The 25,445-nt window shown below is 55.6% G+C and overlaps 1 protein-coding gene across 16 annotated transcripts in view; it reads right to left on the bottom strand.

Moving 5' to 3' along the window:
- Nucleotides 1-13,986: 13,986 nt before the first annotated feature.
- The window catches only part of PTK2 (protein tyrosine kinase 2), a 248,122-nt gene continuing 236,663 nt past the window's right edge, over nt 13,987-25,445 (bottom strand). For all 16 annotated transcript variants that reach the window (XM_059165537.1, XM_059165536.1, XM_059165535.1 and 13 more), the window contains 5 exons: nt 24,964-25,003; nt 24,529-24,635; nt 19,811-19,966; nt 18,283-18,363; nt 13,987-15,258 (listed from right to left, as the gene is read on the bottom strand). In XM_059165537.1, the coding sequence (XP_059021520.1) occupies nt 15,046-15,258; nt 18,283-18,363; nt 19,811-19,966; nt 24,529-24,635; nt 24,964-25,003 (597 nt within the window). In that variant the 3' untranslated portion in view covers nt 13,987-15,045. The remainder of the gene's footprint in view (nt 15,259-18,282; nt 18,364-19,810; nt 19,967-24,528; nt 24,636-24,963; nt 25,004-25,445) is intronic.

Here is a 25,445-nt window from a genome sequence, read left to right as displayed (position 1 = left end):
TTTTTTTTTTTTCATTCTTTAAGATTTTATTTACTTATTTGACAGACAGATCACAAGCAGGCAGAGAGGCAGGCAGAGAGAGAGGAGGAAGCAGGCTCCCTGCGGAGCAGAGCCCGATGTGGCACCTGATCCCAGGACCCCGAGATCATGACCTGAGCTGAAGGCAGTGGCTTACTCCACTGAGCCACCCGGGCGCCCGTCCCGTAAACCTTTAAGTTTTAGAAAAATTCTGTATTTATTTCTCATTACAATTACGGCTCACAATTGTTCAAAACTCAACTGCATTACAGACTTGGAATACCCATTATTAGCCACGAAAAGTACAATTCTGTTGGAAACGCATCTTGCAAAGAAAAGGATGGGGCTTCCTTTGTCTCTGACTTCACGGGTCCGGGAATGACTCCTTACTGGGTTGAGACTGTTCTGGCCTCACTTCCCATTTCTGAAGCTGTCGGGGCTGAGCGCTGCGCTCATACGAATGGTAGATGGGAATCCGGCTGTCACCGTGGGGTTCTCTGAGCCCCTCCCAGCTGTGCGCCCAGCACAGCGCCGTGATCTGCTGACAATCATGTGACCTACACGCCTAACGAGCTCCGCCTTCGGGGTGAAGAAAGCCCCGCTCTGGGAATCCCCTGGCTTTCAGAAGGAACTTCCATGGCCCCCGTCAGGTCTGTGTGTCTGCAGCAACGGTGTGGCAGGCTACATGCCTGTCCAAGTCATCGCTCCTGCCCCTCCCCCCGGAGCAGTCATCTCTCACTCCGTGGATGCCGGCTCAACCGTGTGACTTGCTTACGATGTTAGCAGAGCCGCCCGGGAGACTCTGGCGTGGTTTTGTGGTTATGTGGTTCGGTTGCAGGCGTGGCCTCTCCCCGCGGTGCACCCGCGTCACCCAGAGGAACTGTGCCCGCTGGGCCTGGTTCCAGGTGAGCAGGGAGCCTCCCGCCAAGGGCAGCGGTGGGGGGTCGGGGGACAGGTGTGCAGTGAAATCCCTTAGCGTTGTTACCTGCAAACGTGACTGATTGGAAACCCCGAGGGGCTTTTTTAAAAAATGGAAACTGGCAAACCGGTTCTCAAATCTGTATATGTAACTGCAAACAAGTGAGGGGAGCCAAAGGGAAGCATAAAAGAATAAAATTAGACGGACTCCCGCTAGCCCCGTCGAGACATGTCGCAGGGAGCCAGTAGCCGCAGCGCTCTAGGTCGTCCCAGAGAGGAGCTCACTTCCACCCAACACACCCAGAGGGTCCGGGGGCGTTCCTGCATTTCTACCTTTGACAATGAAGTGGGTTTTTTTTTTTTTTTTTTTTTTTGAAGATTTTATTTATTTATTTGACAGAGATCACAAGTAGGCAGAGACGCAGGCAGAGGGAGAGGGAAATCACTCCAGTCAGTTTGGGATTTTCCTTACGAATTCGGAGGAAGGGGAGGATACACAGCTTACACACGCTCCCCCTGCAGCTCACCTGCCCTATTTAACTTTTGCTCTTGGGGGCGGAAATACCAAACGTTCGATAAGAGGAAACAAGATGAGGCTTGATCAACCCAAATTAGAGCATTTCTTGAAAGGATTGAACCAAGTGGGTTTTCACAACCCCATGATGGCTGCCCGCCGCGTTATTGGCCACGTCCTGGGCAATGCGACCGTCCCAGAGAGCACCCGCCGCCGCCCGACTGCACAGAAACCACCAGAGTTCGTCTGTGTTCGGCAGTGGAAAGGGTCTTCCCTTCACACCTGAGGCCATGGCGGCCAGGCTGAGTCCCGAGACGGAGGACTGCTCACATCCCTTTAAAAAGGCACGTGGGCGTTCATTCTGCGGTCAGTGTCTTTGCGCTCACGAGCTTCTCCCTCAAGGCCACTCTGTCCCTTGGCACATTTGGGGACACACAGGACACAACGCGTCCCTGAATTCGGAGGGTCCCGAGAGCCAACACCTGGAGTCTGGACCCCAGAGGGCTCCCGGGCCTGGCCTGGCTGTAGTTGCTCCCCTGAGCTTGGGCCCTGGCACCTACGGGGACTTGGGGCCACCGAGGGTCCCTCACAGAAGAAGCATCAGTGAAAGTGGAGCCTCCAGAAACGGGTCATTCTGAGCCCTCCAAGCTGCCTGGCGAGTTGGGGTACCCGGGGGGCCCTTTCCAGCTCAGAGACCGCTGCTCTCCACGGCTCCACGACACCCGCTGGTGACCTTGAGATGGTGTCAGGTACACGGGAGCCACACGTGACAGAGGCCGACTTTAGATTTAATATTGTGTCAGGTGCGTTTCTGCCTACAGCATCATCCAGACGACGAGAGGGGACAGCTCCACCACGAAGCTCCTCCAGGGTGTGGGGACGGACTCTGGGCACGGTCTGGGCTGCTGACTCCAACCAGTTCTCTAACGAATGACTAAGGGGCTCCAAAAATCATTAGCACTGATCCCAACTTTGTCTCCTTTATTTGACAGACAGAGATCACAAGCAGGCAGAGAGAGAGGAGGAAGCAGGCTCCCCGCGGAGCAGAGAGCCCGATGCGGGACTTGATCCCAGGACCCTGAGATCATGATTGGAGCCAAAGGCAGAGGCTTTAACCCACTGAGCCACCCAGGCGCCCCGTCTCCTTTTTTTATTGAGGTAAAACACACACATAGCAACACACCCAACACACGACACACACCGATACCCGTGGCACGAAGGTTAGGGTTCTGAGGCCTGGCTCAGCGGCTTTAAGTACATTGGATGGTGTCAGCTGCCTCTGTCTAGTCCCAGACTCTTCCTATCGCCCCCACAGAACCCCACGGCCATTCGTAGTCACCTCCCACCGCCACCCCTCAGCCCCGACAACTGCCACTCTGCTGTCTGTCCATCCCCATGGATTTGCCCCTTCGGGGAGTCACAGGCCACGTGGTCTTCTGTGTCTGGCTCGGGGGAACTTAGCGTCTTTTCGGTCCCCGACATGTCGAGGCCCTTTCATCCCAGGATCCCAGGCCTATGCTTGGTCTCCAAATTTCTATGGTGACAGAGCTATGGCTGGTCCCTCACCCCATCACATGCCCAGGACTCCAGCTCTCTGGCCTTCCTGTCCAGCAAGGCCAAGGTCACGGCCGGGGCACATGCTGGGGCAAAGGGATGCCTCCCAGTCAGGGCCTCTGAAGACCCCCTGCCTCTCCACGGGGTACAGCCCTTAAGAAGGGTCCCCTCCGCTTCCCGGCTTTTCTCAAAGACACTGGCTAGTTTGCTGCTCAGTGGTGGGCAGTGAACGGATCCTGAGAAACCCGGAACTCGCTCCAAACCTGAATGAATCACAGAAAACTGGGGGATTCTTGCAGCCCCCCCTTTACTGGAAACCCACCCAGAAGTGCACGCGCCAGCTCTGAGGACAACAGCATCGAAGTGTTACCATGTTTGGTGTGTTCTATTGTGTTTCTTTCGAGCTTTTCCCTGTGGAACATCTGATGGTGACACCAAGTCCCAACTCTTTTTTTTTTTGGTCCTTTAAGGTCAAAAAACATTGATTTTTCTGTTTACTTATTCTCCCATTGCTTTGGGGATATTACTCAGCTTCCAAATGCCTAGCCAGCTCCCACCCCCGCATCCCTGTCCAGCCTGGGGGGAAGAGAAATGTTTCAAATTGGTGAAGAGTCTGGATTTGGATTCACAGCTAGAACGACCCGGAGTCAGGCCGTTCTCAGTCCACACTGGACTTTTTAATGTCGAAGCAGGGGGGCCGCTGACTGGTTGCCTACTTACCAACTCTGCTCACTCCTGGAGCCCCAGGGCTCAGATAAATGCTTGGCACCCGGTACCCGTTCGGGGACACACATGGAGTTAATCGGACATACAGAGAGCGGGGTTTTACCCATGGGGGACGATGAATTTGATCAGAGACTGCATTCGGAGGACCGGTCGGAGAAAAAAGAAAATTGTTTTTTTGCTTCTGTGCTATGGAGCTCAGCTCATTTTTATTTTTTTATTATTTTTTTATTTTTAAGATTTTATTTATTTATTTGACCCAGACAGAGATCACAAGCAGGCAGAGAGGCAGGCAGAGAGAGGAGGAAGCAGGCTCCCCGCTGAGCAGAGAGCCCGATGTGGGGCTCGATCCCAGGACCCTGAGATCATGACCTGAGCCAAAGGCAGAGGGTTTAACCCACTGAGCCACCCAGGCGTCCCGGAGCTCAGCTCATTTAAGAAGCTGGACGGAAGCATGTGGTTTCGTCTCTTTAGGGATAGAAAATTAAGAATCCAAGGATCCAGCCAGACTCAGAAGAAACTTGTGTATGAAGTTATACATCCTGATTTAAGTAATTACCAAAATGAATTCATTTACTCTCTTATTTAAGAAGTTTCTGCTCCAGAACCTGGTGGAAATGTCAGACACTCAACAAGGACACAGGAGCCACGAGGTACAGGCACAGGGACAAGTGTGGGCTGTCCAGAGAGCAGTGGTGTGGGGGGGTAGGTGTGGGGGGTAGGACCTCCCGGGAGCGGGAAGGTCTTTCGAGCAGGGGACATGTGGGCCTGAGACTGTGTGGAGAAAGAACCCAGGCAGGGATTTCTCTGAACCAGATCCACGAACAGCCAGTCAGCACGTGGAAAGACGCTCAACGCCATCAGGCACGGAGAATCCCAGATCGAAACCACAGTGGAACAGCACGTGGCAACCACCACGATGGTCGTGAGGAAAACAGGGAGACTTAGCAGCACTGCGAGGCCGCGGGGGAGATGGGGGGACCGGAGCCCTCGAGCCTGGGACAGTGTCCGCTGTCCTATGACCTAGAAATTCCCCTGCTCGTAGATATCCGAGACGAACGAACCTGGAAGTCCGCACAAAATCTCGTAGGCGGACGCTCACAGCAGCGGGATTCATTCGAAACAAACAAGCAGGTAGAAACAGCTCAAGCGCCCGCCGGCTGATGAGATGTGTCCATCCATGCGAAGGACCGCCGTTTGGCGACAGAAAGCAAAGAAGTACTGGTCTGTGTGACGGTGTGGATGGATTTCGAAACACGATGCTGAGTGAGTAAGCCGGGCACGTGGGACCCCCCGCGTGCGAGTCCCCTTACATGAGAGACCCAGAAGACGCAAATCTGTGGCGTGGAAAGTAGATTCGTGATTGCGAGGGGCTAGTTGCTGGCGGGTGACTCTTGGGGTATGGGCTTGTGTTGGGAAGCAATGGGGTGTTCTAGAATCAATCACGGTGGTCACGTTCCTGCTGAGAGTGGGCCTAGCGGGCTGTGAGAGCCAAGGCCGGCAGGTCCGTCCGAGCTGGATGTTCCAGGCCCATGTGGCCAAGGTCAGGGTGACAGAGAGACGTCACCTCTGTAGTGACGTAGGGAGCAGGCAATCCCAGGCTGTGCCGGGCCCCGGGGAGGAGCATGAATTTTAATGTTTTATTCCAAGTGTGCTGGAAGCCTTGGACCATAACCGACAAGGGCATCACATGGTCTGAGTATAATTTTAAAAGATCAACACTCCATTGGCCAACGAGCTAAGAACGATTGTTACATTCTTGAAAGGTTGCTTTAATTTTTTTTTTTTAATTTATTTGACAGACAGAGATCACACGCAGGCAGAGAGGCAGTCAGAGAGAGGGGGAAGGCAGGCTTCCTGCTGAGCAGAGAGCCCGATGCGGGGCTCGATCCCAGGACCCCGAGATGATGACCTGAGCCGAAGGCAGCGGCTTAACCCACTGAGCCAGCCAGGCGCCCAGAAAGGCTGCTTTAAAGAAAACACACACTCAGCCTGCAAATCCTTACTGCGGGGCTTCTCATCGCGAGAGCTGGGTGACCTGTGTCTCAGCAGGCACTGATGTTCCGTAGTTGAAAGGACGATGGGGTTGGGGTGGTCGGGGGGTGCTGCCGGGAACTGGGGGGCAATTTTCTGACTGGGTCTAGGAGGAGAGGAGAGGCCACGGAGGCCAGACCGCAGCTGTGCTGTGCAGCTGGGCCTGTGGGGACCTGGGTCCTGTCCGCGTGTGCACTCGACTCCCACGCAGACCCCACGGCGGCTCCCGCAGCCCTGCATCGAGGCCTCCTCACAGACGCTGATGGACTCCGTGTCTCCGGCGAGCTCCCGGCTTGCAAACTGATGGAGAGCGTTCTCTGGGGTGCATCGGAGAAAACTGAGCATGGATTTGTGCCTAGAGAGGGGAAGCTGGGCGAGGTGCAAAGTCCGAGGTCACTAAGCAGGCCGCCGAACAGTCTGTGGGGCACGCTGTGGGACTCGGGGTAAAAAAAATGTGCAAATGCCCAGGAAGGGGTTTCTAAGGAACTGGAAAAGTAATGTTTTCAATTTTAAAAATGTTATTATGTTTTTTATTGTGGTATAATACACATGACACAAAATTTGACCATTTTAACCATTTTAAAGTGTCCAGTTCGGTGGCATTTGGAACGTTCACGATGTCACACACCATCATCATTACCTCTCCAGGACATTTTCATCCCCCGAGTGGAAGCCCCATAGCCATTAAGAGGTCACCCCCGCCCCCTCCCCAGCCCTGGTGACCTCTGACCTGCTGTTTCTATGGCTTTGCTTATTCCGGACCTTCCCCATAAATAGGATGTGAAGGACGTAACTTCTGCTTTCCCTTACACCATCGACAGCACTCAGAATAGTTCACTCTACCAGACACCAAACGCGTGGGGCTCCCCCTCCCTCCCAGGCAACGGTGACAGCAACTTGGTGTCCTGCAGTTCGACGGTTCTGACACCATCTCCCTGGAGACAGCATCAGATGGCACAGGTGAAGGACTCAGTCCCCGGGACGCCCCCCCACATGCCCTGGATGCCCGTCACGCCAGCAGCTGTGCCTTCGACCCTCCCGCCGCCGGACAGTCCGCCCCTGCCTTCTCGTTTGTCGGTGCAGCTCGAACAACTCAGGAAAACATTTACTTACTGGTTTATTACAAGGAAATTACTCAGGGACATCTGGAAGGAAGAGATGCCCGGGGCAGGCTATGTGGGATGGGGCACGGCGCCTGCATGTCCTCAGCGCCTCCAACCCAGAAGCTCTCTGACCCCTTCCCTTGGGATTTTTATAGAGGCATCACTGTGTGGACATGATCGATGACAGTCCCAACCCCCTAGTCATGGTGTTGGTCCCCCGACAACCAGCCCCCACCTTCTTAGGGGCTTTCCGAAAGTCACCTCATTAGCATAAAGTCAAGTGTGGTTGAAAGGGTACAAAAGACACGTTTGTCTCTCTGTGCACCTGGGAAATCCCGAGGGTGTTAAGAGCTCCGTGCCAGGAATGCAACGAAGACCGGACACTTGTTAGAAATCACAGCATCGGGCGCCCGGGGGCTCAGGGGGTTGAAGCCGCTGCCTAAGGCTCAGGTCCTGGTCTCGGGGTCCTAGGATCCAGTCCTGCATCGGGCTCTCTGCTAAGCGGGGAGCCTGCTTCCTCCTCTCTCTCTGCCTGTCTCTCTGCCTCCTTGTGATCTCTGTCTGTCAAATAAATAAAATCTTAAAAGAAAGAAAGAAAGAAAGAAAGAAATCACAGCATCACGGAGGTGTATGTTATGTGGCCTTTTGTATCTGGTTTCTTCCGCAACATCATGTTTCCAACGGTCATCTGGGTTGGGTGCGGCATATGTCGCTTATTTTTACGACTGAGTAATAAGCCACGGTTTGGGTAAACTATGTGTCCTTTATGTATTTGCTGAATTTGTTTATTACCTTTTGGGGGGCTTGGCTATACAACCCCGGGATCAAGGCGTGCCTGTTCTACAAACCGAGCCAACCAGGTGCCCCTGCTTGTTGCCTTAACATTGTGTTTGTGCATATGCGTGTTCTAAAGGAAAAAGCCTTTAAAACAGGATCGTGTCATGTGCCCGTAGAGACAGCTTTACGTCTCTCTTTCCTCTTTTTTTTCTTTTATTTTCTTGCCTCTTGGCTCTGGCTGGAGCTCCACTAGTAGGTTGAAGAGAAGTGGTAAACTTGGTATCCTCGCCTTATAACGGATCTGGGCACAACTCTGTGACTCAGTTTCTTCAACCGAAAAAGGGGTGAGAATCGTTCTTCTTGGGGGGCTGTGAGCTAAAGCAGGTGCCGCTGCTACGGGTGCTGGTGGCTGGAGCGCGCCCTACACCACCGAGCAGCAGACTGCCACGCGCGGCTCACCTCCGATCGTCCTGCCCACAGCGTCCTGCCTGCTGCCTCCGTTCCAGCTTCTGGGACTCTGACCTCTACCCCGCAGTCCCCCTAACAGGCCAGCATGTCTCTGCATCCTCTCGCTCCCCTACTGTGGGCTTCCCTGGGGCTTCTTGGTGATCCCTTCTTTTCCCAGGACCTCACCTACATGCTGGTCATGCCCGCGTTCATATCTAATGGCCTATGTTTACGGTAGCACCGAATTCCCTGTACGTGATCAACTGTACTACTGGATTCCTGGCACGTAGTCAGCCGTAGTGTATAAACCCTGGGCGTGGTCGGCTGTAGCGTACCGTCCCCGTGCACGGCCGGCTGTCGTGTGTAAGAATCCCCGTGCACGGCCGGATGTAGTGTATCGTCCCAGGTGTGCAGGGAGCTGGAGCGCATAATCCCTAGTCACAGGCAGGGAGGAAGCTATCGTCCATTTGCCCCTAACCTAAGAATCTCCCTTACAACGGCATTTCTGAAAAGATGTGAAGCGCGCCAGCACCTGCGCACGGCCGTGCGAACAGACGGTGTCCCGTGACGCTTACCCGGTGGTGCAGAGGAACTCCGGGGGGCGGGGCGCCGGGGTGGCTCAGTCGGTTAAACTCCCGGTTTTACTCCTGTCATGGTCTTAGTGCTGTGACACAGAGCTGGACACAGGGCCCCACGCTCACTGGGGACTCAGCCGGAGAGTCCCTCTCCCTCGGCCCCCGTCCCTACAGCATGTGCGTGTGCTCTCTCTCTCTCTCTCTCAAAAAATAAAAATAAAAGCCACATGTTTCCTCGTCTCATCCGTGTGAAAACACGCTGCCAACCTACTCGTTTGAATTTAAGAATCTAATGCAAATGAAAACAGTAGCAGAGAACAGGCAGACGAAACGTCCTAACTTGTACATTTTGTCTACAGGGGAGGTGGGTTACTGTGACCTGCGGTGGACACCAAAGGCTCTCGTGTCCTGCCGTCGTGTGCGCACAAGGACCCAAACCGCTGCCGCCAGACTGCGCGCGGGAGGAGGCGGGTCTCGCACCCTCCAGACAGGCTGTCAGTTTGCGGCCGGCGCAGGGCGCTCCTTCCCTGAGGAGAGACTCGGTCCCACCGGCTGCAGCTCAGTCTCCTTGGAGGGACAAAGAGGCTCTGAGCTGACAAGTGGCGGGAACAGGAAAGGACCCGCTGTCCACACCCTGTGGCCGTGTGCAGAACACGGCCGAGGGCGTTACACGGTGGTTCCGTTGCAAGATGAGGCCCACGTATGCCCAGCGCCTCCCACGGTATTCAGGACGGTTCTCTCGACGAGATCTGACCTTACTCGGGTGCAAACCACCCGCCAGAGGCCAGGTGTGGCTTGTATTTCAGGCCCAGAAGGATAAGCTAATTCTTTTTTTATTTTTAAGATTTATTTATTTGACAGAGAGAGAGATCACAAGTAGGCAGAGAGACGCAGGTAGAGAGAAATGGGGGGAAGCAGGCTCCCCGCTGAGCAGAGAGCCAATACGGGGCTCGATCCCAGGACCCTGGGATCAGGACCTGAGCCAAAGGCAGAGGCTTAACCCACGGAGCCCCCCAGGTGCCCCAGGATAAGTTAATTCTTGAAGGAAACGACACTGAACTTGTATGCAACTCAGCTGCTTTGATCCAGCGAGCCACAACCGTAAAAATGAGGCTATCAGAAAATTGGGGGGGGGGGGGGTCTCTGCTTCGGAAAAAGGAAGAGTCCAGCAGGCGACGGACATGAACGAAGCTGTCCCGTCCCAGAAACAGTAAGACACCAGATGATTTTTCAGACTTATCTGTGATCGATGTATCGATTTGAGGAAAAACGTCTTTTTAAAAAAAAAAAATATGGGCAACATTGAATACCAACCGTGATGGCATTATCCTTCTCGATCTAAAATACAATTTTTAGGGGTGCTGGGGGGCTCAGTCAGTTTAGCGTGTCTGCCTCTTGATTTCAACTCAGGTCACAATCTCAGGGTTGTGAGTTCAAGCCCCACATGAGGCTCCATGCTGGGGGTGGAGTCTAGTTTAAAAAAATACGGGTCTGTATCTATAATTTTTACAATTCCTAATTGGCTTTGAGTCTCGGGTTAACATTAAGTTGTTTGCCTGAAAATCTGTAAAGAAACTAAACTTCACAGAGACAGAAGAGGTGCGTTTGTCACACAATCCCTATGTGTTTCTTCCTGTTTTCTCTGCACACGAACACATCTGTTCCAGGCACTGACGTTAGTAGAACAAAGTCCGTGGGTTCCAGCAGTCCCTTCCACTCGGTACGGTCTGTCACACAGCACCACGGAGGCGTCGGCTGTCCGGGCCCCGCAGGCTGGCGCCTGTCACCGCACACAGGCGCACGCGCGTGGGCCTTGTGAGGACACACCCAAGGCGGCGGCATCACAGAGGAGGGCGCAAGGGCTGGACACGGTGGGGCTCCCTCCGCAGGGCCGGGAAGGCCCCTCCGCGTCCTGCAGGTTCCGCCTGGGAACCAGACCTTTCCCTCACCCTGAGGCGTGCTCCTGTTTCTCGGAAACTCGGTGAAATCCTGTGCTGCTCGGGGCGGGGGGGGGGGGGCGGCTGAGGACCTGCGGTGACAGCAGTGAGGAGGCTCCGTGCTGGGGAGAAGCTGCAGTGCTCACCCCTTCTCGGTGGACCCCCGAGGGGCAGGACCTTCTCCAGCACCTTGCTTCTGAGCTTGACACGGTGTCCCGGCCACGTCTCTGGAGGCCCTTCAACAACGGCTGCATCGTGAGCCCGGGGAAGTCCTGGCACATCTGTGTGGCTGCATGGCGGCAGCGGGCGCGCCCCACACTGCTCCATGAAGCCACATCCTGTGGGGGACGGTGGCCAACCAGGCATTCCAGAAACGCCCACGAGAACACTGCTCAGGTGTCCGCGTGTAGCTGCACTCCACGTCACCCAGGAAAACGTGTAAAGCGGGAAGGACCGGAAACCAGCACTCCTGGGTCCATTTAAACTTTCCCGAGGTCCTTGCAGTACTGGGGCGGGGGGGGGGGTGTCCCCTTGCTGCAAAGCCACTCTGCCTTATTCAGGGACAGACACCCAGCCTGTCCAGCTAGATCCCAGGGGCCGCCTTGTCTTCTCTGGAGCTCGCTCCGATGCGCGGGATGCTGGGGGCGCGACTTGAGCTTCCTGCTCCATTCGACGCCACCACCGGCCACGTCACCCTCGGAGCCGGGAGGAGGAGGAGTCAGCAGAACCCCTACCACGGGATGGGCTTGCAGGACCACGACGGAGGGCGCTGGCCACCCTGAACCTGAGGAAGAGGAACCACCAGGCAAACCCGAACGTGGCCACAGTCCCAAACTGGCCTGTATTCTTCAAAACCACAGTGAGAACAGACAAAGGGGATTAACAGGCAGCGGTGTGCAGGCACACGCCTAGCGCAGGTTCCCAGGGCAAAGGCCACGAGGTGTAGTGTTTGCCCATTTCCTTGGGGGAATTACTGCCCCTCCCCCGTCGGCCAATTTCGTGACGTCACCGAACAGATGCAGGCAGAGGCTTGTGGAGCTTCCGCCGGACACAAACGACAGACCCGCCCTGCGAACCTGCACGGCTGTAAGACCGTGTGAGGACGAGGAAGTGCTGACTTCTGTGTCCATCTTCGTTTAAAATAGAATTTAATTGTAGACGTATATAATTTAATTTCTAATAATGGCTGTGTTTGACAAAGAGCTTGCAAATTTCCTAGAAATCTCCACCAAAGATAGGACAGGGAAGCGCGAGGCGTGATTCCGGACTGGACTTTGGATATGGGGGAGAATGACCTGAAGGACGTTGCCGAGGGCTTGTGTGAGAGACGACGTTGCCTTTACTGAGCTCATATTGTGTGGACAGAAGTACGTGCCCCTGCTCTCAGGAGATGCACGTTGAAGCATTTGGAGGTGGTACCAGTGTCCTGGGGCTGCCATAAAGAACCCCAAACTGGAAATTTATTTTCTACCAGTTCTGGAGGCCAAAGTCTGAAACCCAGACGTCGGAAGGCGCCTGGAGACTCTGAGGGAGAATCCACTTAAGAAAATGAACAGCCACGCTCCAGAGCAGGAGAAAATACACGGAAGACGAGTATCTGGCGAAGGACTAGTATCCGGGACACGTAAGGAAGTCCCGGTGCCCAGTAACAGACGCTGGCCACCCCACCCTCAACAAGGGCCGCGTATGTATGCGGACACGTCCCAGAGACCGCCAGCGAGGGGCGCCAAGCACAGGGAGAGGTGCTCGACCTCACTGGCCGCCCAGCAGCACATCCGCCCGCCGTCGAGCCTGAAGCCACCGAGGGCCAGCGGGCGTGTGCGGCTGCGGGAAGGTGTGTACGCGGCGGGCCCAAGCAGCGCGCGGCACTGCCACACTGTGGACGGCTTGGCCCCTTCTGGTTAAGCTCAACACACTTTGCCATGAGATCCAGAAACACCACTAATAACAGGAACGCACGCCAGGCGCTCACCCGTCCGCAGGTGCCCGGGGAAATGGTGGTGCGCCACGCCGTGGATCCCGGCCGGAGCCAGTGCAACACAGACACCGCCAGACGCTCCTGTGTGTGCAGGCGGCGCCGGCCCGCACCCAGGCAGGACGGGGCTTCGCGGCAGATGGAGCGCGGCGACTCCCAAGTTACTATCCATGAACTAGATCTCCTAGAGCAGCCACAGGGAGGCCGCCCGCCACCTCCTGGGGCGTGAGTGCTGTTTGGCTTCCGTGCAGGCACCTGTGACCAGGACACGCTCCCCGGAGAGACGCTCAGCCAGCTGCAGCGACCTGCGCTCTTTGCTCCACATAAAGCTCTAATTTGGGCAACATTAAGCAGAAAATCCATGGCTGGAGAGCGGCAGAGGGGGAGGGTGTGTGCACAGGGCGAGGTTCCCTCTAGGGCCGCTCCCGCCCAACACCGACCGGCTTTCAGAGGCCGCATGTGGATCGCCGACAGTGGTCACCGGCAGGAGAACACGGCTGAGTCAGCTCACCTCACGGTCCTTCCGACGGCCCCTGGGTCCCGCACCTGCCTGCCAGCTCGCGCGCTGACACGACACTGTCCACGAGCGGCGGGCCTGTTCCCGCAACCGAAATGGCGTGACTCACAGGACGCACGAGACCTACCTGCGGCTGTTCGCAGTAGAGTCGATCCGGAGGCAGAGGGTATCAGTCTCGAGCAGTCGCTCCCTCTGAGGCCGCGGTTCTTACCCCATGGCAGCTGGACGCCTCCTCCCCCAAGGGACACCGGCCCACCAGCAAGCCCCTGTGGCGGGCGTGGTAGCGTCGCTGCTTACCCTGGGCCTGTCTTATTTCATCCTCAGCCACCGCAGAGGGGAGGGACCGGGACTCGAGAGGCTGCAGAGCACTCGAGAGAGAGAGAAACTCAGGGGAACCCCCTCTGGGCTTCTTCTCTGAGGAAGTCCATGTCCTATAGGCCCACGAGGAACCACCCCCTCCAGCCCTCCACTTGGGAGCTTGGGTCCCGGCTCGTCCCCGTCTGCGGGGCTCGGTGCTGCCTGCGCCTGCTCAGAGACTCCAGCCAGGTCAGAGCGGGCTGGGCTAGGGAACCGTATGCTGACCGCTGCCCTGGCAAGAGATCCGGCTCTGGGCCGGCTCCTCGAGGCTGCCAGGCTCCTGAGAAGCCCACGGGCGCAGAGGGAACGGCTCAGAGAGGAATATCATTGCTGTCTTGACTGTGCACGTGATAAGCAGAGACGGACCGCAAAGGCTGTTCTGCCCCGGCCATCCCCCCGCAGTAACATCCTGGACTTGTCTAGAAGACAGAGAAAGAGAACCTGGTGATTATCGAGAGCTTTCCCGTACGTTATCTGGCAAGTGACCTGAAGAAGTTTAAATGGTTTGAAGGAGCCAAACGAAATTACACCAAGAACTTTACTGGTAACACCTTTTTAATAGGTCAAAGTAACTGTACGGTTCATTATATTCTTCCTGAGAATAATTTATATCCCCCGACAAACTAAAGGGAGGGCATATTTTTCAAAATTATTTAACAGAATGGATGGTGTAACTGGACATCAAAAGAAAACCGAATCTCTGCTTTGCTTAATTCTCCGCTGGGAAGACAGACATGATGAAGGGTTAGTCAGCTCCAGTGGCTGCGAGAGAGTCAACATGGCTTCAATCTTTCTTTATAAATTATATAAAACTGGAAAACAGGGTTGGTTCCAGAACCTCTTCTCAGCGCAGCTCGGAGGTGCTCTGGTACAAAGCATTTCTGCTTCCAAGAGAAGTAACATTGCTACAAAAAACTGGCACATTATTCTGGTGAAAAAAGACAAGGTTTTTAGTGTGTTCTACAGCTAGCTTCCAACCAAATCTTCACATATCCGACAGGAAAGTAAAAGGCAGGAAAGACAAAAGGGTGGTTGCTTTTTTCTGAAACGACTCAAGTCTTCAAAATATAGCTCTGACATTCCTTCTCTTAAAGCGGTGCTAGCAGACGGCGACTCAAGAACGCTCTCCCAACAGAGACTGGAGTCCGGCCGCGGCTCCGCAGCTCGCCGAAGAATTCCCAGCCCCTCGGGTCTCCCGGCATTCTCCGCCCCGTCTCCCCGCCTCCCAACACATCGCCGGGCTGGTTCGGGTCCGCACACCACCGCCGGGGCCGCTTCCACGGAAACACCCTAACGTGAACACCATCTGTTCTTCAAGATTCTTAAAAGCGTCTCATGAACAATTTTCATTCTCAGAAAAATGCCACGTTTTGGATCCTGGACTTTTCTGAACGCCATGATTAAAAAAAAAAAGAAGAAGAAGAAAGAAAAGAAAGAGACAAAAAAACTGAACTCAAATCAAATGTGGTTAAATTGAAATGAAAGAGCTTTCAACCAGCTGTCAGTCACAGCCGTTGGCGCGGCGCGTGCCGGCGGCCGAGGACCCGGGGCCCCTCATGCTGGTGGAAGGCCGGAGAACGTCCGCGGAGAGCGCCCTCAGTGCGGCCTCGTGGGCCCGAGCATCCGCAGTCTCGCTTGGTCAATGACGTCCAGCAAGTTTTTGGCGTCCACAGCTAGGGCGTGCGCAGCGGTCAGCATCTGCTTCTTATACTCCTGTTGGAGGCTGGTCATGACACACTGCTGAGCCAGTTTCATCTTATTGATGAGCTCGCCCAGGTCGGAGTTCAACAGCTTCTGGGCCATCTCGATCTGCAAGGGCGAGAGAGAGGTCAGGAGAAGGAATGTCGCGTCCACTGTTCCTCGGGCACCGCCCGGAGAAGCAGCTTTCTTCCCCTTCAATTGCCGTGTGGTGGCACCTCGGAGGGCCCAGGGCCCTCCCATCAGAGGGGGCAGCAGGAGAGCTGCTGAGGTCGACCAGGCAGCAGCTGCCAGTTGACAGAGACACCCGGCTCTGGACTTACAACCGTGTCTCAGGCTCACACCCCTTCTCCTGGGTGAGAGGCGACCCCAAACTGCTGGGAAGTGGGAGCAGGGCCGTGGAGCCAGAAGAGGCTGCCCTGAGGGTCAGCCCTCTGCCTGTGTGTCTCAGAACCTTCCTCATCTGTTCAAGCAGAAACGTTTACTGCCGAGTGCACACACACGAGGCCCTCGGTGTGCAAACACACGAGTGCGTCAGACACACCTGGGCTCAGCCGAGTGTGAAACCGCGCACAACTCCCTCGAACACACCGGGACGAATCCCACGACAGGACCAGGATCCCCCTTTGTTCTGAGGGGAAGTTGTTTGAAATTGGCCTCGACTGTATGAGGAGGCTGGCTTCGTCTGAGGAGGGCCTCACGGGCCCCGCCGAGTCACCTCTGTCCTGCTGACCGTGCCCGTGGGGAGGCTGAAGAGATTTTGGGGAAGGGGAACACCATCCTCCACACGGGTGTTCTAGAAAGAGCGTGCTGGCGGCAAAGTGTGGACGCGGAATGGAGGGGCGGGAAAGCCAGAGGCAGAGAGGGCAGCTCAGAGGCTGTTGTGGGAACCGAGGGACGAGGGCGCGGGGACAGTGAGGACGGAGAGGCCAGGCCCAGGCTGCGACACAATGACGCGGGCGGGTGGCTGCTCGTCCGTGTGCGTGGGCGCGCGGGGCTCCCAGGCGCAGGCATAGCCAGTGCGTGGTCCCGCCGACCGCGGAAGCGAGCCGGGAGCAGCCGTGTCCTGCGGGAGGCAGGCATCCACTGCCCGGCTGAGGTCCCACCGAGAGCACAGAGCCAGACGCACCGGACAGCGACCTGTGCACGTGCTGCAGAGCCCCAGAGAAGCTGCGTTCTGGAAGGCGTGCGTGTTGGCCGCCCAGGCGGCCCCGGGGGTCAGCCACATTCAGCGCAGGGGGAGGAGGAGCCGGGACTGGGGGAGCAGGGTGGCCGGTGGCCCCCGCGGCAGCTGTGAGAGGGGACGGAGGATGGGCTGCTCTCTGAGGGCGCACGTGGGGGGGAAGAGGGGGGAGATCAAAGAAAGCTCCTCTCCTTAGTTCAGATATGTATGGGAGCGCGAGCTGTGCAGAAGAATCAGGGCAGATAGAGAGTTTATGTCAGGCTTTATCAGCTAAAGGAATATTTTTGAAATGGTTTCGCCAAAACATTTACTTGTTAGGATACGATTTTCTTATCTCTGGCATATGGAACTACTCTACTGTTTGGAAAATTCTGGCTAAAAAATTCTGAAAATTCTGAAAAATCTGAAGATCAATTAAAGTCCCAATGAAGCAGAGGACTGAGCTAACGTCCTAACCGGCTAGAAATCTACAATTCCACAAAGCAAGCAGTCAGGCATTTTCCAAAATGGTTCCGGTGGTTTCGTGCAGGTGAACGGATGCCCTTTACAAAGGCAGCGTGGAGGAGTGCCGGGCCAGGTCCATCGAGATGGGCATCACCGGGCCACCAGGAGCCTCAGACGCCAAGTCCCAAGGGGCACTCAGCCTCCATCTGATCGGCAGGAAACCTCAATCATCGCAGAACACCCCTCAACCCCACTTGGGGAATAAACACTGTCGGGTAACTGGCCATATTCTTCCAAAATGCTGGCGGCGGAAAGACAAGAGTCAGAAGGACCTGATCCAGGCCAAAGCAGACTACCAGACAGGCGTGTGGGGTCGGGCAGGACATGCAGCCCTGCTGGCCTTGAACTAGAGGGTGAGGCAACTGGACACACTGCCCAAGCGGACCGCGCAGGGGTGCAGACGGCCCAGCTGTCCAAACCCTCCAGATCAGAGAACAGCCTCCTGATGGGAGAAATGAACAGAAACACGGAGGGTAAGAAGCCTGACACACGTGACCTACTCTCACCTGGTTCAGAGAACGAGGCTGCGGGTGTAGACAGAGACAGAGCTTAGGAAATGCTCAAAGCCAGCGAGACCGGGCTGAGGACGTGCGGGAATTCGCCGCACGGTTCTCCCAATTTTTCTTTCAGTTTGGCATCACTTCAAACAGACACTAAGACGACGCAGGAGAAGAGCCCCTCTGGGCTGCAGGGCTGGACGGTAGGAGAGTGGACGCAGGAGCAGGAGGGAAGGGGAGCGGGAAGGGGGAGCCGCACCAGGGCCACCCCGGACTCCAAAGGACACTGCTGCGTGTGCACGTGTGGCCCGGGGGCTGCACACTTCTGGAGGCCGGGGAGCACCCCCGGAAACCGGCATGGCTGGAAGCATTCGTAAAACAAGGCAGGTGTGTCTGCTCATTTGTTTGTCAGCACATGATGCAAAATGGCCAAAAATAGCAAAAATGAGATTATCGCCGAGAGACAGTATTTTGGGTCAACTTTGAATTCCTCAAAAAAATTTTAAAATGCAAGTTTTAAGGCACTTTCTGTCACTGCTTCATGTGGGAAACCAGCATCGTTTGCAAACTATAATTTTTTTCAGAAAATTCATGGGAGGAAGGCAGGCTGCCTCTCTCAGCTCATGTCCACTGTCCTCCGGCCCCTACCTGAGGTGCTGCTGAGGATCTGGCCCGCACCCAGCTCTGCACCCACGCTCCCCGCCGTCCCACAGCCTCCCGTCCTTCGGGCACCCACCGCCCCCAGCTTAGGAGCAGGCAGCGGGGACGTGGATCTAACCAGCCCAGCGGGTACCGCTCCACCCTGCCTCCACGGCACAGGGCTGCAAGCCGGTGGGCGCGTTGCACCCGAGGCCCCAGGCTGGGAGGTCGTGATTTCCGAGCAGCTGGAGCACCCCAGCCAGCCCCGAGCCTGGGCCGTGTCCCGGCCGCTCCGTCAGCGCCAGGTCCTACCTCTCGGTGAGTGCTGGCTGGCAGGACCGGAAGGGTCTCGTCCACGGTGGCCAGTAATGTCCGCAGGGCCAGGCCGACTTCCTAGGAGACAAGCCACACCAGGGATCAGAACACACGCAAAGGGCTTTCACACCAGGAGCAAAGCCTCCTCTCCGTTACGGGGCTGTCTCGTTCCCAACACTTGAAAGAAAATTACTGAACTTCTTTTCCTCAGTACTGACTCTGATCTGAAGTGATCAGGCGTTTCCCCAAAGACGGGGTTCTCAGAATGCTCAGTTTGGTCCCTGACGGAATGGGAGTCAGCCTTAAAGAGAGGGACATTCTGACACCTGTGGCGGCGTGGACGAACCTGCCCAACACTGTGCTCAGGACATGAGCCCATCCCCAACGGAGATATACAGGATGACACCATTCCCCCTCTCAACTCTGCATCCTGGAGGCCCCGTGTTCATGGGGACAGGGAGCAGATGGGGCGCCTGGGACGGGGGAGGGGCGCCGCTGTTTGCAAGGTGAGAAGAGTTTTGGAGATTAGTTCTCTAACAATGTGATTGTAGGTAACACCGTGGCGGGCTGACGGGTGGCAAGGATGGTACATTTTACATTCGGTCTATCTTACCACACTTTAAAAAAGTGTGTTCAGTGGGGCACCTGGAGGCTCAGTCACTAAGCATCTGCCTTCAGTTCAGGTCATGGTCCCAGGGTCCTGGGATGGAGCCCCACATCAGGCTCCCTGCTCGGTGGGAATACAAATTCTCCCTCTCCCACCCACCCTGCTTGTGTTTCCTCTCTCTCTGTGTCTCTGTCAAATAAATAACAAAATATATATATAAAAAAAAGTGTGTTCAAGGGTATGTTCCAGAAATAGAGGCTGAAAGCAAAGCTTCATAGCACCCTTTGAGCTGCAGAGCCCCTGAGCTGGCACACGCCAGTGGACCCTGCCCCGGGGGCACCTAGCCTCCCTCAGAGCTGCCGGCACTCCTTCCGGGACGCCAGGCCCCTGAGCGCAGCATGGAAAGGTGAAACTGGTGTTGAGTATTTTCATTTCTCTTTCTGCCCTTATTAAAAAAGATTTTGTGAGCACATATGCACCTGCCCCTCAGCGGAAGAAAACAGAACAGATAAATCCCTCGACGTCCCCCTCCATGGCGTCCCCCGCCCCCCTCCCCCGGGCGGCACGTGAAGGTCAAGTGCTCTCCTTGAGCGCTGGTGCTCCTGCAGCAGAGCCACATGTCCCGAAGGCGCACACACAGCACCGGTCTGCACACGTTCACACTTCACGGCGACGGCATCACACCACAGCCTGGGGTGACGCCATCCTGCTGCTCGATTTTTTCATGCACAACCCTAAGCGTGAGCAGGGACTGTTAAAGCCTGCGCTGCCCCAAGCACCAGGGCTGGGATGCTGGTTTGGTCAGACTTAACTCGGGCATGTGCGGTGCCTTCACGCTCAAGTCTGGAAGCATCGGGTCTGACCCGTGGCTTCCATGATTTTAACAACATTTCCTCGGGACGCAGGGGTGGGTTTTACCTTCACCATGGGAACGTACTCCTCTGGTGGGGCTGGCTGGATCTTGCTGGACATTTCGATGACAGCCTTCACCAGGCCCGTCACATTCTCGTACACCCTGTCATTGGACCGGTCCAGGTTGGCAGTGGGCGGGGGGCTGATTTCCTGGGGCTGAAGCTGTAACACAGAAGCTGTTACGCCCCCAGTGGCCACAAGGTGGTGGCACCTCACCGCGGCCAGGTTCGAGGGGGTCTTTAAAAGAGATCAGAGCTGATCGCAATTGATTGGCTTGTCTGTAGGGATACAGCTCATGGGGAGGATGACAGTCAAGTAATTCATCCGAGGGACAAGTGAACGAGGCAATCGTTTTTTGTGACTTTGAGCTCAGTTAAAGGAAAGGAAGTGGAATCACACGCATGACATTAAAAGCCCCAGATTCTTTCAGAGCAGTGATTCGAGGCCCCCCAGAATCATCCACCGAGAGAGAGAGTTCATGTAGTCTGCGTCTGCGATTTCACAGGAAGCTGGCTGGGGGCTCAAGCGTCCTGTGTTAGGACTCTAATCCTGCTTAGTTATGTGGCTCGGTGTAGCCGCCTTCAAACCACATCAGGGACACATGTGTTCCTTTCACGACTGAAACAAGAGGACAGATACGAGCCTCGTGAAGCAGACCCGACTGTTTGCACCGCGCTGCAGGAGCGAGGGCATTGGCAGTGTCGCCAGGAACCCCATGGTGCACACGCCTGTGGCTGGGCCTTGGCTCGTCACTGGGCCATTGGGGTAAGGGGGACCTGAAGGAGCTCTTGGGCACACGCCCACCCCAGCACCCGGCACAGAGACCCCGACCGAAGTCACCCACGAGAAGCCGAGCACTGAAGGCTGGTGAGCACCCGGCCCACGGAACGTGTCCAACGGCATCTCAAAGGTCACATGGGTAACACTGGGCACAGAAAGGGCTGTCCGTGTCTATTTTAAGGGAACCAGAGTGCAGTACAAAATCGCGGCTGTCTGCCGATGGGGCTGGGGACAAGCGCTCAGCCTAAACACCTAGGTGCCCACTCTGAACCTCTGACTCTGTCCGAGGAACCTGGAGCCCAGTGTTCAAGTCTGGTTCGAGACAGCCACGGACAGGAAGTCAGTCCCTGCACAGAGGCTCGTGCCTCACTCTCTGGCAAGTAAAGACCTTGTCTCTGGGGACAAGCCAAGCCAAGGTGCCCTCCCCAGGCTTCCTGATTTCTGCCCCAGAGTCACATGCAGAGCACCAGGAGTGAAGGAGTGGGACAGACACACAGACATCATGTGCTTACCCTCCATGGCTATTGTTGAACGGGAGGTGAGGAAAAGTTAGAGAAATTTATCAGAGAAAGGGAAAAAAGAAAAACAGTATTAATAAAGGCAGCAGACAAAACCCACAAAAACACACGAGCAGCACCAAAAGGAGTGAGTCTGAGCCTGCCTGGGAGCCACCCCTCGGCTCCCTGGTCATCCAGGCACCACGGCCGGGTGCTCGGTCCAGGGTGCCGGCGCCCTGCCACGCGCCACGCTTGTCTTCAGGAAGTAAATGACGACAACAATATGCAAAGCCCGAGAGGGATAACCCAGTGGCCATGCGAGAAGCAAGCGTTAGGGGTCCTCAGAGAGAAGAGGCCTTGAGATGCGCTTGACATGCCTGGGAACTGCCCTTCGGGCTTCTGGGCCACCGGGAGAGACTGTCCCGCCCCGCGCCCCACACCCAGCCCCTGGTGTCCTCGGAAGCAGGCCTTGCCATTAGCTAGCCCGCAATACAAGATCCCTGGCTTCAGGCTGAGTGTGTACAGGCATCAGGAGCTTAGTTTAAAAACAAAAACAGAACAAAGAAAACAACCCTTCTTTTGAGCCAAGTCTTACCTTTCAAGCTCCTTTATTTCAAACTTAGAAGTTTTATTTAATGTTTTTTCCTCTACAGTTTCCACCAAGACCACCCTATCGTAACTTAAAAGACCAAGTTAACTGGGGAAAGGCAGCTCTCTTGCCCCCTCCTCGGCTCTGCCTGAAACAGGTGTAGCCTTTGGTGTAGGAGTTCAGCAGAATTTTAAATGTCAAGTCCAACCTTCCACAGTGAGTGTCCCTGCATTAGAAAGAGGGAGATCTCGCCTACCACTTCACTCAAGAGAGGACATCCCTGTCTCTCCCTTTCTCCGCCGAGAGTCACACATGGCCCTGTGACGAGCTCGGCATGATGTGCCACTTCAGGCTGGCCCGACACAGAGGCCCAGCTTCCGCAGCAGGTGCCACAGGTGGGGCTCCATCAGGAAGACCCGAGGCCATTCGGGGCTCCCGGAGACAAAGGCTGCCTTATGCTAACCTAGTTAAAGCTTCTGTTCTTCTGTGTGTGCTCTGGGCGGGCCACAGAAGCTCTGTCCCAGTGCCTCCAGCCACTCTGCACAGAAACACCCCCAAACCCAAAGCGTAGTTTCCTGTTTCCTGGGGCTTGCCGACTTGGAGGCTCCTTGGCAGGCAGCTGGGGTAGAGCGCCACGCCCCGGAGACACACACAGTTCCAACCACTTCGGCGGTGCTTCAAGCAATCCAGAAATGAGACAAATTCACCAAGGAGAAACCCAGATGGGCTTCTGATTAATGTTATCTGGATGAACTTGAGTCACGCCTAGAGACCAGCACGTCTGTGTTAAACTGGTATTGTTCTTTGAGGCTGAAGTCCGTGAGCTCTACGGAACAGAAGGGTAAGAAAGAACTAGAAACACAGACTTCATACTTATTATTATTGTTATTTTTAGGTAGGCTCCACATGCAGCATGGAACCCCAGGAATTTACGACCCTAGATCAAGAGTCAGACACCTAACCACCGAGTCACCCAGGCACTTCTGCTTCATACTTACTATCAAAGAAAACGTTGCTTAATACATTTTATGGGGCAACTGGGTAGCTCAGTTGGTTGAGCGTCTGCCTTCAGCTCAGGTCATGATCCCAGAGTCCCGGGATCGAGTCCCGCATTGGGCTCCCAGCTCTGTGGGGAGTCTGCTTCTCCCTCTGACCTTCTCCCCCTCATGCTTTCTCTCTCATATAAATAAAATCTTAAAAACATGCACTTTAGGTAAGTATGCTGTATCCATCATGATTTCTCCTTGCTTAACACCCTCCTTGAGGGGATTTTCCAATTACATTCATTCATGCTATTACAAACGTACCGGCAAACACACGTCACATTCTAAGCTGGTATCTGAGCGTTTCTCAGGTTAGTTTTTCCTTATAATACAAGCCATTTTGAAAATTTGCTCTTGTGGCTCATGTAAATGACAAACTTCATTAACCTAATTTCTCCCTCTTCCCTTTTTAAATTTATGCCAAGAAACCCCATTAGGAAGGGCTATGTCCCCCCCCCCTTTGCTCCCCCGAGCTGGGGGCCACCAGATGCCAGGCCCCGGGCCGAGTTCCAGACCAGTGCTCTGGTGTCCAGGGGGGCTGACCAGTGGCACTCAGAGCAGGGGTGCCTCTGGCCCAGTGGGGCCTGGGCTGCACCCCTCAGGGGGCAGCTGGGTCTATCCAGGGCCAGCCCGTTCACTCCCTGCTCACCGCCCCTCTGGGCCAGAGATGGCATTTCTCTCCACTTAGAGCCTCCTCTCTTCTCTCTGGGAACCCCCAGCCAGCTCGCTAAATGCTAGCTCAGCTGGGGAGCCTGTAATCTTGACTCTGCCCTTTCACCTCTGCGAACCCTGCTGTCTCGTGTGAAAAGTGGGAACAATATTGCCACCGGCAATCCTGTGAGGCTAACGCGAGGACAGGTTCCGTCACAGCGTCACAGCACCTGCTACAGGGTGGCACTCCAGGAGCCCGGTTAGTAGTGAGACAAAGTTGCTTTTAACCAGTAACATCGTTACCAGAATTTATGACCCAATCCGATGCAGGAGGCACCTTTCTAACCTCCTCTAAGAAAAAAAAGTGGTCAATTAAACCAACACGTCACCCTGATTTTAGAGATACTAAAATGTACAAAAAAGGTATATCAGAATTAAGAAATAAGACATATTTTGAGAATTGACTGATCTCTCAAAGAAGAGCAGAGAGATCCTCTCATTAAATGGGCAAGAGAGAGAACCCTTGCCTTTGCTTCTCGCAGAGGAGCGCTGCTTCCGAGGGACCCAGAGGCCAACATGGCAGGGGCAGCGGAGGCCAGGGTGGGGGGCAGCCAGGAGCGGTGACGCACCGCAGGGCGGCGTTCCCGAGGCGAGCAGCGACTGTGGCCATCCCTGCCTGAGCCGCACGCTCCCCCCCAGGCACGCCCGTCCCCAGGGCCGGCCGTGCGCGGTCCGTGCCGCCACTATCAATGCTGGCCTGCCCCAGGTGGAACGTGGTGGCCGTTTTCCACCGAGCCCTACGGACACACTTTAGAGCAAAGTGAGCCCACAGAAGAGCTCCTTTCCCGAGGTGTCTGGATTTACTAAAGCCATCCCAGCACTTCACTCCCAAAGAACATTCTGTCTGATAAGAGGAAACCCTATCTAGAAGTTGGGCTCTAACTGAGGCCCGAGACTCTATCACGTGAAAGCAAACCAGGCAGGTCATGCTCCCATCAAGCTTGTCCCTGACTCTCGGAGGAGTGTGGAGCCCAAGCAGACGGACGCCTGGGACCCGCAGCAGCGCCGCTCTGTTCCTTCCGCCCCAGTGCTGGTTCCAGATCACTGACCCCAGAGGGAGAGGCCCCACAGAGCCCTGAGCAGAGCTTGGGCTCAGATGCCTACCTTGACACCCTCGTTGTAACTGTCCCCGGGGCTGCTGAGGCTGGCAAGGCTGCCCAGGTGACCGGGGGCCCCAGGCCGTGGCGGTTTCTTTGGCGGAGCTGCAGGATCTGGTGAATGGGGAGCGTTCGTTAAGCGCAGCACGATCACACGGAACAGAAACACCCCCTCGACGCCCAGCACGAGTCCCGTTACCGCAGAGACACTCCTCTCAGGGCACGCTACCGAGGCGTCCCTGATGTGCTGGAGCAGGGAGCTCTGTTCTCCAATATTCCAGCCATCAGCTGAGCTCTGTAAACATCATACTTGCTTTGGCCCATGGAGGGAAAAGTGTTAAAAAATCATGAGGTGTTCTAACGCTAAGAAACTCCACACGTTTAAAACCTGTTCCCTTTAATAAATCATAAAAGCTTCTTGATAATTCGTTCCTTCACTTACCTGGTTTCCCCACAGGCTGATAGATGTGCTGGTTTCCAGTCTGTGGGAAAAGCAGAGCTCGGTGAGCCCGCCAGCCCACACCGCGGGCGCGGCCTTCCCTCCCTACCCCCCCTGCCGTGCCCTCGCACGCACGTGTGTGTGAAATGCTGGGTTCAAAGACCCACACAATGGGGGGCTGCCTTCGAGGCCTCACTGGGGGTGGGGGTTTAAAACCGCTAGAATGCCAGCAGCTGTGGGAAGAGGGCTCTGACAGAAGCAAGTGTGGGACGGTATGGGAACATGGACGGGAGTCGTCACAGGCAGTTTAGAATTTCCTTTAAAAAAATGACACCCACGGGTGCCGCCAGTTCACGTCCCAGGAGTGTGAAATCCAGGCCTCTGCGGCGTCTGCGTCCTTTGCTGGGGAAGCTGCCTCACAGCCCCCAGGATGTTCTCCTCACAGGGAGGGGTACAGTCGGGACAGTGATCATGGGAGGCTCGGT

Source organism: Mustela lutreola, chromosome 3 (assembly GCF_030435805.1).
Source record: "Mustela lutreola isolate mMusLut2 chromosome 3, mMusLut2.pri, whole genome shotgun sequence".
In the NCBI taxonomy this organism is placed as follows: Eukaryota; Metazoa; Chordata; class Mammalia; order Carnivora; family Mustelidae; genus Mustela; species Mustela lutreola.
This window is presented reverse-complemented; position numbering and strand designations above follow the sequence as displayed.